Source organism: Schistocerca piceifrons, chromosome 1, assembly GCF_021461385.2.
Source record: "Schistocerca piceifrons isolate TAMUIC-IGC-003096 chromosome 1, iqSchPice1.1, whole genome shotgun sequence".
Taxonomy (NCBI): Eukaryota; Metazoa; Arthropoda; class Insecta; order Orthoptera; family Acrididae; genus Schistocerca; species Schistocerca piceifrons.
The window spans coordinates 1,145,241,201-1,145,262,056 of NC_060138.1; the positions used below are offsets into that span (position 1 = coordinate 1,145,241,201).

Genomic DNA, 20,856 nt, shown 5'->3' on the forward strand with positions numbered 1-20,856 from the left:
TGGCAGAAGATAAACACGCCACGATAAGACCACGAGATATATTGCTGACACTCGCCTATTTCGTTAGAGCGACAAGTCAAGAAATCTGATGGTGTGTGTACCAAAGGTCTTACAGTACGCGCACCACAGTATCTAAGAATTGGAAGCCGACTTCATTCTCTGTATCCGAAGTGAAGATAGATTCAGTTCTGTGTAACTTACTGTCTTTTGCTCTAAATGCTCCATGAAAATATCAGCTGCTACTATCGAACAGAGAAGAAGGCTGAAGTGGAACACGACGCAGCCAGAAGACTCACAAGGTTTTGCTGTCAATGACAACCACTACAAAAGTGTGCAGACTTACAAAGGTTGGTTAAAATAAAACTGGCCCAGAAAATATTTCCCACCCCAGGTAATGTTAAGTTGGGTTGCCTACCTAAGAGTGTATGAAATATTTTCCGACCAATTTCATTTTTGTCACCCTGTGTAAACTTCAGGGAGGTGTAAAGGATATCTTGAGGAGCAAACTGAGCGTAGGAACCCACCCTTTGGAACGCCATCCACCGATCCACCGACACTACAGGCTAGTAATGAAAACAACCTGATGGAAACAATCGTTTTCGCAGCTCTTTCAAAAACAATGGAATTATTCAGTTGTAGGTTTAAGCATCAGTTGTCGCTTGAATCATTCAATCAGCCATTTGACTGAAGCCAATCTAGTTGAGCAGCCAAATGAAAAAAATCGTTTCAGGCAGGTACAGCTTCACTTATGGTTGAACTATTAATTTTGAGTGAAAACAATTTGTGTAAGCAACGGAATGGATACTGCCGATTAAGTTGGCTGCTCTTTTATGCATCGCTTCGCTTATTATTCATTCATTTCTTTGGAGCGAAATCAGAATGTGAGAACAATCCAATGAAAACATTCGATTGTTTTGACAGTGTTAAATAATTATTATTGTTGACATCACTCCGTTATAGCCTTTCGTAGCTGTTACTGCCATTCCAATACATGTTTTTTTTTAACTATGTGCCAATAAGTAGCTTCTAATCCAGTTTTTCGTCCATGCTTATGAGTAGGTGTTCACTTAATAGTGAAATTTGTCTCGATCAATGTGCAAAAACGCTAAGTGGTGCGGCAATGGAAGAAACATTTGACACGATAGAAAATATCATCAATATTAATTCAGTTCGACATACAGAATATGCAAGAATGATTCATATTCTGAAAATGTGTAGCTTTAGAACATTCCAAGAAAATTAAGGAATGATACAAAAAATTTCTCATGAAAAAGATGCTTCCGACAAGTGACAGTCTGTGCTTAAACAGCATTTGATATAGTCACCAAACAATTAAAAAAATATATGATTTGATTTCCGTTCACGTCACCTTAGCATCTACTGAAAGAGAACTTCGGTAATGGGTGCAAACTAATGGGAGGAGGGAGACAGAACTTCAATAAATTTGTATAAAAAGTAATAGTCCTTTTACTTAATCGTAAATTTATAATGTAGTATCATTTACAAACAATTTAAAGCCAACAAAAAATTCATATTTAATGCCAGAAATGCGCAAAATTCGTATTTAAGTAAATGATATAATTCTTGAAGACTCAAGTTTGCCCAAGTCGCTAGTAATTTTTTTTATTACTATTTCCGATTTCGATATATCTATGCTGTCATCATCGGATCTTGTAACATTTCATACACTATACAGAGTGTTTCACAATTCCTTTTACACTCTTCTAGGGTTTGTAGAGCGGTTCGATTTGCAGAATGACCTGCAAAGGATTGATGAATGGGGCAGGCTGTGGCAGTTGACCTTGAACATAAAATAAATGAAATATATAGCGCATAGACCGGAAAAGAAATCGACTATATCTAATACTGTTACAGGATCCAATGATGACAGCGTAGATCTATCGAAACCGATAATACTAGTAATAACAATTACTTGTGACCTTGGCAAACTTGATTCTCGAAGAATAATATGGTTTTCAGACTGTCGCAGTGTGGAACATCTATTAAATAAATAGATACTTAACTTCTGAAAATATTTAATTTTTAGAAATATACTTTTAATTTATCTCTCCTCGAAATTAAATACCTTTTCTGTCTTCATAAAAGTTGGTATTCCAAGTCATAGTTTATATATAACCGAAAAGGTTGAGAAACCTTGTAAGTGAAATAACGTAAACCCAGAGACCGAGTGAAAGCATTCATACAGTTGATCAAACCGCAGGGGCTTGTTTCATTCGTCTGTTCTATCGATAATCCATAGCGTCCAAGTTGCAGGAATCAACGCCTGGTTATAGAGACAGGTGTGTAGGTTTCTAAAGCTATACTGAATACTGTCAGGAACATCGCAAGAATTTCTGCTTCCAGTCCTTCACTTAGAAACTCAAGTCTGCTGCCCGACAGATGGCCTAGTGAAGGTCACTGGCTCCTAACATCATTCTTTGTGATGTCATTGACGTTTCTGGACATGGGTTTCTATCCTCAATTTGTTCCTGTATTTATCTGCTGCAAATAATAAAATATCATCAGTTTTGGTTCTACTCTGATTTGTCGAAAGGTTTTGACTGTGTCAATGACTTGTATTTGAAGAGGGATAATATTTCATTAGAGATGTCAAGTTTCTGTGGAATACATAATTCAGCACATGCGTCGTTTAGTTTTTATTTCAGAAACAAAATGCAGAAAGTAACAGTAGCTTGTCCGAGTAAAACAAAGAGAGACGGCATATCAACTGCAGGGGGGAGAGTCTACAATGGCAGTCCTACAGGGTTCGATAATTGGCCCAATGCACTCGTACGTTCTTAAATTAAAGTGTGGTTTACTATCTTTTGATTCAAAAAATCAATTTTTTTAAATTGCATATTTGTATCCATAAAAGTGTTTAGAATCCACCACTAAAACGGTTTTTCCGAATACGGAACGGAAATGTTTGTTATTCGAGGTTGAACCAAAAAATGGACCTGCCTGAAATTGACCTTTTTCACGCACCGGTTTTTTTCTTTCAGAGGACGAGTTATTGTACCGGTGCTTGGGAGGAAACAAACAACATTCAAATGAAAGTTTGAACGCGCGTGTTTGGAAGTTAGCCCCCAAGCATTTGCATTCTGGTCCGAAGACTCTGGAGATTGCGACTTTCCTGGCAGTGAGTAGCTTCAACGAAGGGTATTCAGCAATTCTGAAGACCATGAAAACGATGGACGTCACTCTGGGACTCTATTCGATGGAGTTCGCCAAGCATTCGGACGACCACCGGACTCAAGCGGCCGAAAACCATTTGTCACCGGCCGTACGAGCGGCTCTGGAGCAGTGCAGGATGGCCAAGATCGAGCAGAACGCCTTCTATGAGGAAGAGGAAGGACTAGTTTATGGATCCGGAATAGCAGATTGAACGTACGTTTCATAATATTGCATTTATGTGTAGTCAAAACTTCGAACGTGTTTTCCTCGAAATGACTTTTTTCATGGTAACTTCAAATCTACTGAACCGATTGGCATGATTCTTTGTTTCCGAAAACGCTAACTAAATTGTCTAGGAGTTGTACTGCTTTTATTCCGATCCATCGGCTATAAATATTTTTACTTGGCCGGCGAATTCGAAAAATCAATAAAAACGATAAAAAAACGTATTTTTTCAAATGGCCGCCATTTTGTTTCCTATGGTACAAATAACTTAAGCGAGGTACAACTCCTAAGGAATTTCATATACTTCGCTAACGTCAACTCAATTTTGATTTCAGACGAGCTGGCTAGCCTGTGACATACCGTGCGTGGAGGTCTACATCGAGATTTTATTTCGTTACGACGGCACTTCCGCCACTGCTCTTCGACATTTCCGGTCGAAAAAATTCCAGTTTTGTAGAGGAGATACCAATAAACATTTTGACATATTTTGATATCGATATCTATAAAACATCCCGAGAAAAAAATTCTCAAAGAACATGCTTTTTCCGGGCCAAAGATAGTAAACCTCCCCTTAATGATGTGGCATTTTATTCGAATCCGAAGAGAGAGAATCAGCCCTGTTTGCAGGTGATACTATGACGAAATTGGAAATGAAAATATTTCACTATATACTAGAAACTAGCCTGACCTAAACGACAGTGTCAGCATAAAGACAGGAATCACAATGACGCTGGTTACTAAAGTTAATAAATCCAGAAAGAACGCTAGGAGAGTATTTTTGCTAGAAAGAGCAGATAAGTAGTTGTTAGCATTCCACTTAGGGAATGAATTGACACCACTTATCTCCAATATGATGAGTGTAGAGGAATTATGGGGCAAGTTTAAACGGATTGTAAATCGAGCTCTTGGGAAGTATTCTGGTGTCCAAAATTGATGCAATAAACTGCTACTTCCCTATCCATTGTCTAATTCTCGATATAGCACGCAAGATGGCATTCTCATTGACGGACAACGACGCCACCTATCAAACGGATTAGTTTTTGCCGGGTAGCCCCGCAACCACAATCGCTGTCTACATAGTCACAAACAGTGCAGTACGGTACAGACAGGACACTTACCAGACTCTCTACGGTGAAGAGTCACAGGAAGAATGGAAGCAGCCAGTCATAAACTGATGTGGCCCGATGGTTCTGTTGCTTCTCGGGTGTGGTGACGGTTCATAGAGACCGAAGCTGTATTCCGAAGACCAGGGCAGGGCCGACCTCATGTTTCATCAGAAAGGGAGGGCCGTTATTTACATGTAAGAGCACGACAGTGCCGCCTTAGTACTGCACAGAAACTGACATTTGACCTCGCAGCATCCACTGGACGTGTTGTATCGAGGCAAACGATGTACAGAAAGCTTCGGCAGAGTGGCCTTTATAGTCGACATTGTTGTATGTGCACCTCTGACATGTCTTCACAGAAGGGAAAGTCTAGAGTGGAATCGTCAGCTTGCCACCTGGACAGTCGAACAGTGGGCCAATCTTCTTTTCACAGATGGGTCCCGAATTGGTCTAGAGAGTGATTCACGCAGATTCGCATCTGGGGGGAGCGTGGAACGCGATTTCTCGACCCGAAAATTGTAGAGAAAGACCGATATCGAGGAGGATCCCTAACGATGTTGGCATAGATTATGCTGACCACTCAAATATCTCTTCATGAAATTGAACAGGTGAATCGGCAAGGTTTAACTGCGGTCAGGTATCGCGACGAGATCTTGGGACCCATGTGCGGTTGTTGCGAGGTGCTGTGGGCTCAGAATTCGTAGTGATGGACGATAACGACCCGATCTCATAGAGCACAGGTGGCTGATGTTTTCTTGCGAGAGGATGTTATGGCACGCATGGCGTGGCTTGCTCGCTCTGCCTATTCGAATCCCATAGACCATGTCTGGGATGCACCTGGGAGACAGGCTGCGTTGCGTCAGCATCCACCAACCACTCTCCAAGACTTGCGAGCAGCTCTGCAGGGAGAATGGGCGTTACTGCCTTGACATAAGACTTATTACATGATCCACAGCATGCCCCGTCGTTGTCAGGCCTGTATTTCTGACAGAGGCGAACACACTCCATACTGAACACATTAACCAGTTCTCGGAATGCATGTGCAAATATGTTAGATTGTGAAAAACAAATAACATTTTTGTCTGCCACTATGCATGTTGCAGTTGTTTACGTTCTTCATTCCTTACATTGTTTCTACTTTATTATCACCTGTTTATACTGCTTTGTGACAAAATAAATGCAACCTTGCAAATTTTCCGTTCGTTGCTTTAATTTTGGACACCAGTATATGTGCTGAGTAAGATCGACAGGAAGCGCAAAATAGCTAAGCAGGGATGGCTAGAGGACAAATGTAAGGATGTAGAGGCTTATCTCGCTAGGGGTAAGATAGATACTGCCTACAGGAAACTTAAACAGACCTTTGGAGAGAAGGGAACCACTTGTTTGAACATCAAGAGCTCAGATGGAAACACAGTCCTAAGCAAAGAAGAGAAAGCAGAAAGGTGGAAGGATTATATACAGGGTCAATACAAGGGCGATGTTCTCGAGGCCAATATTATGGAAATGGAAGAGGATGCAGATGAAAATAAAATGGGAGATATGATACTGCGTGAAGAGTTTGACAGAGCACTGAAAGACCTGAGTCGAAACAAGGCCCCGGGAGTAGACAACATTCCATTAGAACTACTGACGGCCTTGGGAGAGCCAGTCCTGACAAAACTCTACCATTTGGTGAGCAAGATGTATCAGACAGGCGAAATACCCTCAGACTTCAAGAATAATATAATAATTCCAATCCCAAAGAAAGCAGGTGTTGACAGATGTGAAAATAACAGAACTATCAGTTTAGTAAGTCACAGCTACAGAATAATAACACGAATTCTTTACAGACGGATGGAAAAACTGATAGAAGCCGACCTCGGGGAGGATCAGTTTGGATTTCGTAGAAATGTTGGAACACGTGAGGCAATACTGACCCTACGACTTATCTTAGAAGAAAGATTAAGGATAGGCAAACCTACGTTTCTAGCATTTGTAGACTTAGAGAAAGCTTTTGACAATGTTGACTGAAATACTCTCTTTCAAATTCTGAAGGTGGCAGGGTAAAATACAGGGAGCGAAAGGCTATTTACAATTTGTGCAGAAACCAGATGGCAGTTGTAAGAGTCGAGGGGCATGAAAGGGAAGCAGTGGTTGGGAAGGGAGTGAGACAGGGTTGTAGCCTCTCCCCGATGTTATTCAATCTGTATATTGAGCAAGCAGTAAAGGAAACAAAAGAAAAATTCGGATTAGGTATTAAAATCCACGGAGAAGAAATAAAAACTTTAAGGTACGCCGATGACATTGTAAATCTATCAGAGACAGCAAAGGACTTGGAAGAGCAGTTAAATGGAATGGACAGTGTCTTGAAAGGAGGTATAAGATGAACATCAACAAAATCAAAATGACGATAATGGAATGAAGTCGAATTAAGTCGGGTAATGCTGAGAGAATTAGATTAAGGAATGAGACTCTTAAAGTAGTAAAGGAGTTTTGCTATTTGGGGAGCAAAATAACTGATGATGGTCGAAGTAGAGAGGATATAAAATGTAGACTGGCAATGGATAGAAAGCGTTTCTGAAGAAGAGGAATTTGTTAACATCGAGTATAGATTTAAGTGTCAGGAAGTCGTTTCTGAAAGTATTTGTATGGAGTGTAGCCATGTATGGAAATGAAACATGGACGATAAATAGTTTAGAGAAGAAGAGAATAGAAGCTTTCGAAATGTGGTGCTACAGAAGAATGCTTAAGATTAGATGGGTAGATCACATAACTAATGAGGAGGTATTGAATAGAGCCGGCTGGAGTGACCGAGCGGTTCTAGGCGCTACAGTCTGGAACCGCGCGACCGGTACGGTCGCAGGTTCGAATCCTGCTTCGGGCATGGATGTGTGTGATGTCGTTAGGTTAGTTATTTTTAAGTAGTCCGAAGTTCTAGGGGACTGATGACCTCAGAATTTAAGTCCCATAGTGCTCAGAGCCATTTGAGGTATAGAATAGAATTGGGGAGAAGAGGAGTTTGTGACACTTTGACAAGAAGAAGGGACCGGTTGGTAGGACATGTTCTGAGGCATCAAGGGATCACAAATTTAGCGTTGGGTGGCAGCGTGGAGGGTAAAAATCGTAGAGGGAGACCAAGAGATGAATACACTAAACAGATTCAGAAGGGTGTTGATTGCAGTAGGTACCGGGAGATGAAGAAACTTGCACAGGATAGAGTAGAATGGAGAGCTGCATCAAACCAGTCTCAGGACTGAAGACCACAACAACAACAACAACATGTTGATTTATGATGAATTCCCACCGTGGTTTAATAAATAAATTCGGAAAATACCCGAGCACGGAGAAACTGTTGCACTCCAGGTTCAAAAAAGGGCGCACAAATGACGGCAGTCAAAAGTTAGCAGAAATTTGTGCGTCTGGAAAAAGATCGATGTGGTGAGCATACAACAATATTCACCGTCATACGATAGGAAAAGGTCTTGCTGAGAACTTGAGAAAATTCTGGTCCCAGGTAAGCTTGTTGAAGGCTTCTATCCAGTCGCTCGTCGATCAGTCTAGCGTGGCTGTAGAAAACAGCGAAAGGAAAGCTTTAAATTTCGCGTTTAAGAAATCGTTCAGACAGGTGGATCGGACATACCGTCGATTTGGCGTTACAAGACTCCCGTATGGATGACATAGTTATAGGCTTCCCTGGTATAGTCAGGCAGCTGAAAGAGTTGAAAACAAGTCGCCAGGTCCGAATGGAATCCAAATTCGGTTTTAGAGACAGTGCTATACGACATTGGCTTCTTAATTAGCTTAACCCACAATTACTATCGTGGGGTCATTTTTGACCACAGCATAAACATTACCTTATTTATTTCTGTAATGACGCCGCTCTTGTGCCAAAGATTGTATGTATTCTAATAGAAGTCAATTGTTTGCAAGGAAACGCGTCAGTGCAAGTCGTGACATTGTTTGTTATAGAGTAATTGGATTTTGGGGTCACTGAAGACCGCAGGATAGTACTTACGTGCACATTATTTCTGAATATCCCACTGTGTTTTCTGAGTTGTGTGTGTGATTTTACAATGAGTAGTGAATCTATTCGCATCGACGGACATGTTATGACGGCGGAAGAGGTTATGGACTATTTAGATAACACAGAAAATGAATATGCAGAAGAAGAACGAAGCCAGGGGCATGCTTCCGATACAAGTGATTGTGAAAGTAAACACAGTGCTCACAATGAACACACAATAATTTCTCATTTGGATGTCTCAGAAGACGAAATCTCGGAAAATGATTACGGTAGTTACTACTATGGGAAAAACAGGTTCAAATGGTCGCGTAACCTTTCCAGTAGTTCTAGAACGAGAAAATCTAATATTATTGATCAATTACCGGGATTGATTCGACCTGCTCGGGAATGTAAGCCTTCTATTCCATTTGAAGCATGGTCACTGCTTACTACAGATGATATGCTAAACACTACAGTAGGTCACACAAACGCACAAATTCCTAAAGTGAGTGTAAATTACGGTGTGACTGGGACTAGTGTTGATCATGCGTCTCCAGAAGAAATGCGAGCTTTTTCGGATTGATTTATCTCACAGGTGCTTGTAAATCTAATCATGAGAGTGCAGACCCGGTTTTTGCTACGGAGCTAACAGGAAGACCAATATTTAGAGCAACAATGTCCCAGGAACGGTTTCTTTTTCTTCTGTCTGTTATCAGATCTGATAGCCGAGCAACAAGAGAACGAAGAAAACAATCAAGTGAGAAGTTGGCAGCTATTTCTGAATTGCGTAACAAGTTTACATCCAATTCCGCAGCAAATTAGAGCTGCTCACAATTTGCAACAGTTGATGAAATACTAGTAGGTTTTCGTGGAATCTGTTCATTTATAGTATATCTGAAAAACAAACCACAACAAATAGGTTAAAAATTATGTATTTGTGTTGTGCAAAATCCCACCATCTGCTAAACGCTTTTATTTATTCAGGGAGGGCAACAACGCCAAATCCATCGAAACCAAGCATCCCAACACAATCTGTTCTTAAGCTGGTTCAGCCTATTGTTAAGACAAACAGAAATGTAAGTGGAGAGAACTTGTTCACCTCTGTAGAACTGGCTAGTGTGTTACAAAAGATTAGCCTGACATACGTCGGTACACTTCGAAAACAGATACGTGAAATTCTGGCAGAATTCTTGTCCAACGAATCATATGAAGTGGAACATACAAAATTTTGTTTCACAAAGGGTGACAATGTTCTGATACGTCCCCAAGAAAAGTAAATCAGTAGACATGCTATCACCAATGCATCATGAGAAGCGCATTGATCAGGTGAGTGGTAAACCTGATATTATTCTATTTTACAATTCTACAAAGGGGGCCGCGGATGTTCTTGATCAGAAGTGTGCTCTCTATAAATGTGGAAGGAGATGTAAAAGGTGGCCACTAACCATATGGTAGGCTGTAATGGATATTGCTATTGTTAACAGTTACGTAATATGGCATTACTCTAATCCTAACAGAAAGATGTCACGTTGTCAATTTATGAAAGACCTGTCAACAACTCTAACTGAAAAGCACATGAAACAACGTACTACTATATGAATTCTATCAACACGTTTGAAAACATAAATTAGTTCAGCATTTCGTTTGGAAGAGCAGTTCCAACCATCAAATCCATGTGGACCTAAAAAGCGCCAAAGGTGTAACTTTTGCTCAAGAAATAAATGACAAAAAAGTGTCGGTGACTTGTTCAAGATGCAACAAATCTGTCTGCAAAAACCACTCTCAACAGAAGACATTATGTGTACAATGCAACAAAGAGTAACTTTATTACGAACAACAATACCTTAGAAACTGAAATTTTTGTTAAGTAAAGTAATGGCTGTTTATTTCTTTACTATGTATTAAAAATTACATTTCCCCTTTCAGAGATTAATTTGGACCTTAATCAACCAGGGCAGGCAGATGAAGCAAAAATGGTTCAAATGGTTCAAATGGCTCTGAGCACTATGGGACTCAACTGCTGAGGTCATTAGTCCCCTAGAACTTAGAACTAGTTAAACCTAACTAACCTAAGGACATCACAAACATCCATGCCCGAGGCAGGATTCGAACCTGCGACCGTAGCGGTCTTGCGGTTCCAGACTGCAGCGCCTTTAACCGCACGGCCACTTCGGCCGGCATGAAGCAAAAAAGAAGAGTTACTACTAAAATGACAAATTTGTTACTTTAAAATTACCTCTGCATTGAGAATTTAAAAAAAAAATGTAGACATTAAAATGTTACTTTAAAATTACCTCTGCATTGAGAATTTTAAAAAAAATGTAGACATTAAAATAAATATGTTTTTATGAGTTTCTGGGTTACCTCATATTTAGGTTAAAGTGGTTGTAAACGAATTGAAATGAATGTATATAAAACAATTACCATGAACAATTGAATCAAAGTTAACGGAGATACTAATAATCATGATAGTCAAAAATATTGATAGTAACTCAGGGTTAACATCGGTGTGCTGCAGAGTTCTTTAACATATTCTCAGTTTGAATAAAATAAATTTCTTTCAGACGGAAAAGAAGGACGATGCAATTCCCTCGAGCATGCACAGGTACTGCAACGTCGTATTTATTCGGCGATACCAGGCAGCGACTTTCAATTAAAATTTCCTCCCCTATACGGGAATTACGTAATGTGTATACGAGTACATCTTACTGAGCAGGAACAACTACAGACCGTAAGTTGTGCACGGATAGCCCAAGCGATAAGACGACCAATAGCATAAAACGGGAAACCCGGTTTCGAGTCCCAGTCTTGCATAAATTTTCACTGTCGTCACTACCATTTATATCGGATGGTTGTTCCTATTTCCAACTGTGAATACATTTCATGTACTATACGGGGTGTTTCACAATTCCTGTTACAGGCTTCTACGGGTTGTGGAGAGGATCGATTTGCATAATGACCTGTAGAGGAGTAATGAATTGTGCAGGCTCTCACAAGGGCCCTGAACGTAAAGTAATTTTAATATGAAGTTGATGCATAGGAAAAGAAATGCACACCTATGAAACTACACTACTGATGACAAACAGCCGTAAAATATCTACGAGAAACTATCCAGAGTGACTTTGAGTGGAGTGACCATATAAAAATAAAAGTAGGAAAAGAAGATGACAGAGGTATTGAAGGATGAACCATATGGAAATGCAACTCATTCACGAAGTAAGTGACTTACAAGGTGCTTGTTCGATCGATCCTTGAGTATTGTTCATCAGTCTGGGATCCTTACCAGATATGACTGACAGAAATATAGAAGATCCAAAGAAGAGAGGCGCGTTTTGTCACAAGATCGTTTAGTCCGCGAGAGAACTTTACAGAGATGTTCAACAAACTCCAGTATGGCAGAAGCTATAAGAGAGGCGCTGAACATCGTGGGGGGGGGGGGGGGGTTGCTACTGAAATTTCGAGAGAGCGCTTACCGGGAAGAGTCAGACAACATATTACTCCCTCCGCCTACATCTCGCGAAGTGACCAAGGACAGAAATTCCGAGATATTAGAGCTATACAAAGGCTTACCGACAATGTTCTTCCTACACGTCACTCGCGAGTGGAACAGGAAGGAAGGGGTCAGTTAGTATAATCAGAACTTCCCTCCATCACACAATTGTAGGTAGCTTGCGGAGTATGACATAGTTGTTGATGTAGATGTAGACTTGAAGGGAGACCGCGACTGCATGTCATCACAGATTTCGTTCAGATTTATAGAAGATGCGCAAATCAAAGAAGCGGTAGCTTCAGATGGCCAAGCATTGGGGAAAATAGCATTTTTTGGCTCGAGTCCGGCGAGACATGAGCCATTTATGTCATCGGAGTTTCCAGGCACGGCGGGCGCTGAGGAAAGGGTGCAAAGCGGTAATCCGAAGGTTTTGGGAGCGAATTCCCATCCCGAAACTTTTTTGTAATTTTCACTGCAAATGAACCAAAACAATGCTTATATATTGTATTTATTCATATTTTCCATAAATGCATGAAAAGGGAAGGCACAGAAAATTTGAGATTGCAAATAAATTTCCAAGAAAGGATTTTACTTACAGCACACACGAGGAATCTGCAAATAACTTTTGCAGACGGTCTTCGAATTAAAATGTCCAACAAACAGGTACGTTGCGAATTCTCATTCGTCGATGTCAATCTAAATGCTCTTTTTAACGTCATGTATAATAAAATATTTACGTTCGTATGCTCCCTTGCTTGGTTACCGTACCATTTGACTTATAACCGAACCCTAGACCATCGAGGGGCAAAAAACGTTCTCGTGAGATGACGTGATATGAACAACGTAACTCTCTGGACTATGCCGCAATATGTGATAAAGCTTTCTGGAAAATTATTGCTGACAGTCTACATATGACTACAAGAGATACTGTCCCATATGGACAGAGGATTCAAAATATGATGGACGAGTACGCGTCAAAGTGGAAAACTTAGAACAACCCCATACAAAGACTTATTGACGATGTACTCAGGCCCTACTTGCAGGAGAAAAAAATTCTTGTGTTAATTGAGTCGTGGGAAGGAGAAACGAAAACTCAATTATACGACGAGATTTTTCAAGTTGAAGAAGGATTGTTGCTGTGCATTGACTGGTTCTTTGCTAGAACAAAACTGCATTGTCTATTTTTATAGTCAGATAAATAGTACGACCAAAACGCTTCAAAACTGCTCTTATCTCATTTACAGAAAAAAAGACATCACTTACCCAGAAAACTGGATCAAAATACATTCCACTGTACATCACCAGTTATCGTTGCCAATATATGGAAAAATAATGCGTTACGCGTGGTTTACTGCTTAGCTATGGTATGAGAGAGATCCTTTTATGAACGTAAGCCATGTTTGTTTTTCTATAGCAACTTTAAAACAACAATGTAATGCCGCTTTTATAACGGATCCAAGATGCCGAGAAAGTTATTACTCCCCTAGTTTTACGATATCACCCGAGCACTTGTATGCCATGAACTGTAAAGTAATAAAAATATCTAATTTTATACACCAAGTTCTCGTGTACAATCCTTTCCTGAAAATTTATGTGCAATCCCAATTTATCGTTCATCTTTCCTTTTGAAGCATTTTATGAAAACATTAAAAATACAATATACTGAACATTATTGAAGTTTATTTGCAGCATACGTAACGCAGGAATTTAAACATAAATATGTTTCCACAGGACGACTCGACCCCATGACCCTTGGGTCACACTTTCCGTTGCCCTAAACGTAGCCAGGAAACTACGGTAACCAAATTAGTTGACGCCTCCTCGAACCCGGGCCACCTGAAACTCCCACCTCTGTCACTTACATATCTGACCTAGCGCTGTATATACCATAAATTTGAAGAGAATCGGACATGACAAGCAGGTGCGGTTCCCTTGTTAGTATACAACTTTTGCTAAGGAATCGAAGTCCGGAAACGGTCCTGTTTGTATATAAAATCAATGTGAAAAGCGGATCACTTTGCACTCCTCCGTTTCACAGTACACACACATACTGAGAAGAGGGCGCCTTCGTCAGTCCTTGTTGTAATTATGTCGTCACACACCATTTTCTTGCGACTACAACGACTGCGAGAAACTGGTACTTAGGCTACTAGGAGGGTTGATTTTGATGCATCACGGACGTGCCGAACTCTCGACTCTGAAGAGGACGTCCCTTGACACGAAGAAGAGAATCCGACTTTGTGTATGCGAAACATTAGCCATACCATGAAGTTCTGCAGAGCACACAGATTAGGGCTCATTGTCCCCTTTGTCTGCGTACTGTGCGGCGGGAGATTTGAAAGTGATCAGGGTTTACATCCAAGCACCAAACGGTACATTTCCAATGATCGGTTCCATTATGAAAACTTTATCTACCAACTCACGTCTACAACACCTAGAAACCTGCCGTAGGAATTATCTAACACCCTGAGTACTTTTTTCGAAAGAACCGTACCCAGCAGATTTCGAAACAACTCAAGGTGGTGCTTTTGTCATGGCAAAACTCGGTTACATGTGCCGCGATCTGCTGGCGTTAAGTGACAGAAAAATCAAGCAAATACTTAATACAAAATGTGCACAACCATTCTGGGCCGACTAGGAGTAAGACGAGCGAATGTCTAGCATAAAAGAGTTAAATCCTAAGGATGTGTGTATGTGTTCTTGTGTGTGTGCGTGTGTCCAGCATCTCCTCCTAAAACACTGAATCAATTTCAACCAAATTGATTCACTTACCGCTTGCTATAAGACAATCAGAATCAGCACTGTCGGTGTCAGAACTTAACTCCCATAGGAGCAGGGATATGGGCAAAAAAAGTTTTCGTATCTCTGAAATATAGGCTACCCTCCATGACAGGCATGTTGTGTGAGTAGTATTGGCATGCCTTACAGGTGCTGCACATGCTGATATGGACAGCTGAGCAGATGGAGGGGGAGGAGAGGAGATGGATAATGAGAGAGGGGGAGAGAATGAGGTAGACAGGTAAGGGGGGAAGAGGAGGCGGACAGAGAGAGTGTGGAGGAGGCTGAGACGGAGGGGCAGGCAGAGTAAATGGATAGAAAGCGTGGAGAGGAGGATATGGAGAGATGGACATGGGAGGAGGTGTGTTGTGTCGGTAATATCAGCATATCTTGCAGGAACTACATCTATGGATGGACATATCTGAGCAGAGGGTCAAGGGGGGGGAGGGGGAGGAGATGTATAGAGAGAAAGGGAGAATGAGATGGACAGAGGAGAAAGGTGAAGAGAAGATGCACAGATAGTGCGGCAGAAAGAGGAGATGGACGGAGAAAGGTGCTAAGAGGATATACAGGGTGTTACAAAAAGGTACGGCCAAACTTTCAGGAAACGTTCCTCACACGCAAAGAAAGAAAATATGTTATGTGGACATGTGTCCGGAAACGCTTACTTTCCATGTTAGAGCTCATTTTATTACTTCTCTTCAAATCACATTAATCATGGAATGGAAACACACAGCAACAGATCGTACCAGCGTGACCTCAAACACTTTGTTACAGGAAATGTTCAAAATGTCCTCCGTTAGCGAGGATACATGCATCCACCCTCCGTCGCATGGAATCCCTGATGCGCCGATACAGTCCTGGAGAATGGCGTATTCTATCACAGCCGTCTACAATACGAGCACGAAGAGTCTTTACATTTGGTACCGGGGTTGCGTAGACAAGAGCTTTCAAATGCCCCCATAAATAAAAGTCAAGAGGGTTGAGATCAGGAGAGCGTGGAGGCCATGGAATTGGTCCGCCTCTACCAATTCATCGGTCACCGAATCTGTTGTTGAGAAGCGTACGAACACTTCGACTGAAATGTGCTGGCGTTCCATCGTGCATGAACCACATGTTGTGTCGTACTTGTAAAGGCACATGTTCTAGCAGCACAGGTAGAGTATCCCGTATGAAATCATGATAACGTGCTCCATTGAGCGTAGGTGGAAGAACATGGGGCCCAATCAAGACATCACCAACAATGCCTGCCCAAACGTTCACAGAAAATCTGTGTTGATGACGTGATTGCACAATTACGTGCGGATTCTCGTCAGCCCACACATGTTGATTGTGAAAATTTACAATTTGATCACGTTGGAATGAATCCTCATCCGTAAAGAGAACATTTGCACTGAAATGAGGATTGACACATTGTTGGATGAACCAATCGCAGAAGTGTACCCGTGGAGGCCAATCAGCTGCTGACAGTGCCTGCACACGCTGTAAACGGTACGGAAACAACTGGTTCTCCCGTAGCACTCTCCATACAGTGACGTGGTCAACGTTACCTTGTACAGCAGCAACTTCTCTGACGCTGACATTAGGATTATCGTCAACTGCACGAAGAATTGCCTCGTCCATTGCGGGTGTCCTCGTCGTTCTAGGTCTTCCCCAGTCGCGAGTCATAGGCTGGAATGTTCCGTGATCCCTAAGACGCCGATCAATTGCTTCGAACGTCTTCCTGTCGGGACACCTTCGTTCTGGAAATCTGTCTCGATGCAAACGTACCGTGCCACGGCTATTGCCCCGTGCTAATCTATACATCAAATGGGCATCTGCCAACTCCGCATTTGTAAACATTGCACTGAATGCAAAACCACGTTCGTGATCAACACTAACCTGTTGATGCTACGTGCTGATGTGCTTGATGCTAGTACTGTAGAGCAATGAGTCGCATGTCAACACAAGCACCGAAGTCGACATTACCTTCCTTCAATTGGGCCAACTGGCGGTGAATCGAGGAAGTAGAGTACATACTGACGAAACTAAAATGAGCTCTAACATGGAAATTAAGCGTTTCCGGACACATGTCCACATAACATCTTTTCTTTATTTGTGTGTGAGGAATGTTTCCTGAAAGTTTGGCGTACCTTTTTGTAACACCCTATTGGCAGAGTGGAGGATGATGAGATGGACAGAGAGAGAGAGTGGAGGAGGATGAGATGGAGAGAGAGATTGGGAAGGAGGGTTATGGTGGAAGAGGCTAGAGAGAGAGAGAGAGAGACAGCATTTTGGTGGTGTAGGTATCCAGCAGTCATTCGCAATGGGTTGGTTTGGTCAGATCGAGGCTACATAGTGTTGGGATGCAAAACAATGTTAGACCAGTTAGTGGCGCTACGCTACGAGCTCGCCGCAGCTGCTGTGCTGTTGTTTTCCGCTGCAGTGGTTTACGTACCCAGAGGACTGGCGACGGTGATGATGCGGCCCTTGGCCTGCCGGATGAGTGGCAGACAGGCCTGTGTGACGCGCACCACGCCCAATGTGTTGACGGCCAGCGTACGCTCGAACACCTCCAGGGGCACCAGCTCCGCCTCCCCTATGTCCGACATCCCCGCGTTGTTCACCAGCGCCCACAGCTCTGCGGAACACACAGTCAGTCCTCACTCAAGGCTTCTGCCGGTCTGCAGGGCCACTCTGAGCAACCAATAGCGAAGCCATTTCAAGGTTTATCTCTTACTACACTGTGGAGCAGATATTCCCAATTTGGTGGGCGCGCCCCCTGGAGGGGGGGGGGGGGCGTGATGATGTTGCAAGGGGGGCGCGGGTGGAGTTAGCGGTATAAACTTAATATTTCTTTTTAATATCGATATTTTAATAAAAATGAATGTGCAGGTATTAATGATAGATTATGATGCTAAATGCAATCGTTTGGCGTCCCACTTCCCGCAATCCTATCTCAATAACCTGTCCTAGAACATACAGCTTTTGAAGATCACGTTTAGAATGTCACGCTTAGAATGTCACACACAGAAACTCTCAAAATTACGAATACGATATGCGTTAATTCTAATATATCAGTTTTGTAAACAACTTACTTCTGACAATTGGAAAACAAATGGCTCTGAGCACTATGGGACTTAACTTCTAAGGTCATCAGTCCCCTAGAACTTAGAACTACTTAAACCTAACGACATCACACACATCCATGCCCGAGGCAGGATTCAACCTGCGACCGTAGCGGTCACGCGGCTCCAGACTGTAGCGCCTTTAACCGCTTGGCCAACCCGGCCGGCAATTGGCAAACAGAAAAGTCAGTTATTAACTACTCCGTACATCTGTACACATGAACTGAACGGAATCATGTTATAACTTTTAGCCGTAGTAGGCTATGTTCATCAGAGTAATAAGCACTTATACTGCGTAACTGCAAAAATGCCTTTTTATTACCCTGTCAACCCGCTGATCCCCATGTGATGCGATTACAGTGACTTTAACAGACTGCATACGCTTCAAATGAACTAGCGGTTTCGTAATTTGGACGCCAGGGTTATGCCCTTTGTCACCAGAAAAATGTGCACGACGTGTATGCGAAACCACCGAGCGAGGTGGCGTAGTGGTTAGCACACTGGATTCGCATTCGGGAGGACGACGGTTCAATCCAGCGTCCGGCCATTCTGATTTAGGTTTTTCCGTGATTTCCCTAGATCACTTCAGGCAAATGCCGGGATGGTTCCTCCGAAAGGGCGCGGCCGACTTCCTTCCCCATCCTTCCCTAATCCGAACTTGTGCTCCGTCTCTAATGACCTCGTTGTCGACGGAACGTTAAACACTAATCTCCTCCTCCTGAATGCGAAAATAGTACAAGTGTTCGTTCTGAGGAGAGTACTTCACGCCGTTCTGGAAACATTGCCCTGAGTGCTAACAATGTAACATAACCCAGCTAGGTAGACAATGAAGTCCATTAGTGAGGCTGTTTTTTTTTTTTTTTCGAACGGTCAGTACTACAGCTCTTTCATTCGGATTACTTATCTGACGAAATAGTTATTTTTCTTCTGCCTTTTTGAAATACGGCATAATTTCGTTTGAAATTAGTGTACGTTATTTGCTGCGACGGCTTCTTTTGGTACGAATACAGAGATAACTGCTTGGCACTGTGCACAGTTTCCAGCGATGTGTGAGGTGTATCCATGATCTTACTTAATTACTGTGAAATTTGACAACAAATTCATTGATGTTGTCTCAAAACTTGTAACGTTACATTTATAAGTAACGAACGATAGGGGCATGAAAACGATTTTCGCATAAAATCCCAGGCTGCACTGCTCAGAACAGCACCGCAGAACAGGTAGCAAATTCTTAGGGTGCCTGTGGGCTGTTTCCGCCCTAATCCAGGAAAAGCCCGTTTCTCCCAGCAAGAGCCCTGCTCGGCCACCAGGTCGCAGACTAGTGGTGGGCAGGAAATCGCGTATCTGTTAGAAATCACAGTGATTGAGAAGTCACAGATATCACAATAACAACTTTAAAAAATCTAACTGCGATTTCAGTCACAGTTAGCAGTCGCAAGTAGCATTTCACATTCAACGCCGTGAGCCATCTGTTGGCCGAATTCCATGCTCCTGTCTGCGATTTCAGTGACAAGTCGCGGCTAGAAGTCGCAAGTAGCAACTAAAAAGCGCAGTTAACAGTGCCATCTGTTGGCCAAAGTTCGTACTACGCTCATCTCTGCGACACGCTATCGAGTCCAACTGCGATTTCTGTGACAAGTCCCAACTAAGAGTCGCAAGTAGCAACTAAAAAGCGCAGTTAACAGTGCCATCTGTTGGTCAAAGTTCGTACTACGCTCATCTCTGCGACACGCTATCGAGTCCAATTGCGATTTCTGTGACAAGTTGCAACAAAGAGTCGCAAGTAGCAACTAAAAAGCGCAGTAAGCACTGCCATCTGTTGATCAAAGTTCATACTACGCTATTCGCTACCGAGTCAAACTGCGATTTCTGTGACAAATCGCAACTAAGAGTTGCAAGTAGCAACTAAAAAGCGCAGTTAACATACTTTTCCTAGTGCTACCTGTTGACCGACGTACGTACCTCGTTATGAGAGCCTTGTGCCTCACGAGATCGATGTGCTGTGTGTGCATATCAAGGGCTTATTTCAATACTGGTACAAGTCCATTTTTGTTCATTTTGAGATACAGAGTCATAAAGTTAAATGAGTGCAGAAAAATCTGCAGTTGAGATACCAGAAATATTCAAGCTTCTGGCTTCTTGCTAGAGATGAACCTTCATTTATGTTTGTTTGGATCATTAATTTCAGAAGCGTTATAGGCAGAAAAGTGGAGGTAATGGATTTGTACCACTATTGAAATAAGCCCTTCATATTATATGACGACATGCACATTCGGCATCAGTTATCATTGGTCAAACACTGCTGTGACTCTGAATGTATTACATTAATAAGAAACAACATTGCCTTTTTCTCCTGAGAATATCAACTAACGTAACAAATGTGTTTGATTCTGCTTCCAACATGACAGTTTTGGTTAATACTCCACACGCCTACAGGACTTTGCAATGTTAACACAGCAGAACTCAGACATCTGTGTAAGTGTAGTGAAATGAAAACAGTATTATTGAGTCATATGAATGCCTCACTTTTGTTCCGACACAGTTCAAGACTCGGGAGAAAAGTTTTACACCTGTGTAAGTGTAGTGAAATGAAAACAGTATTATTGAGTCATACGAATGCCTCACTTTTGTTCCGACTCAGTTCAAGAGTCGGGAGAAAAGTTTTACACCTGGTGTTCTACATGGCAACTTCACACGCAAGAACTTTTTGCCGACACTACTACCACCTACACAAGTAAGCTTTTCCTGTGTTACTTTCAAGTAATGCACTAAAGCTATTCCTGATTTAACTGGAAGATCTGTACTTCCCACTTTCATATCAACAGCCTCAAAATGCATATTGTAGACTTCGGGAAATGTTACAGGTCAGTGTCACACCAAGATTGTGGAGAAAGAGGGGGGGGGGGGGGGGGCGGCATGTCACTCTCCAACAAGTGTTTACCAATAAGTAAGTGGCGGAAAATTACGGGTATTGGACGGCTTAACATGTGGAAA

General features: G+C 42.1%; 1 protein-coding gene across 1 annotated transcript in view; it reads right to left on the minus strand.

Annotated features, from left to right (window-relative positions):
- Window positions 1-20,856, minus strand: part of LOC124778677 (short-chain dehydrogenase/reductase family 9C member 7-like) — a 118,146-nt gene that overhangs the window by 20,629 nt on the left and 76,661 nt on the right. Inside the window, exon 5 of the mRNA XM_047253660.1 lies at window positions 17,193-17,375. Coding sequence (XP_047109616.1) covers window positions 17,193-17,375 — 183 coding nt within the window. The remainder of the gene's footprint in view (window positions 1-17,192; window positions 17,376-20,856) is intronic.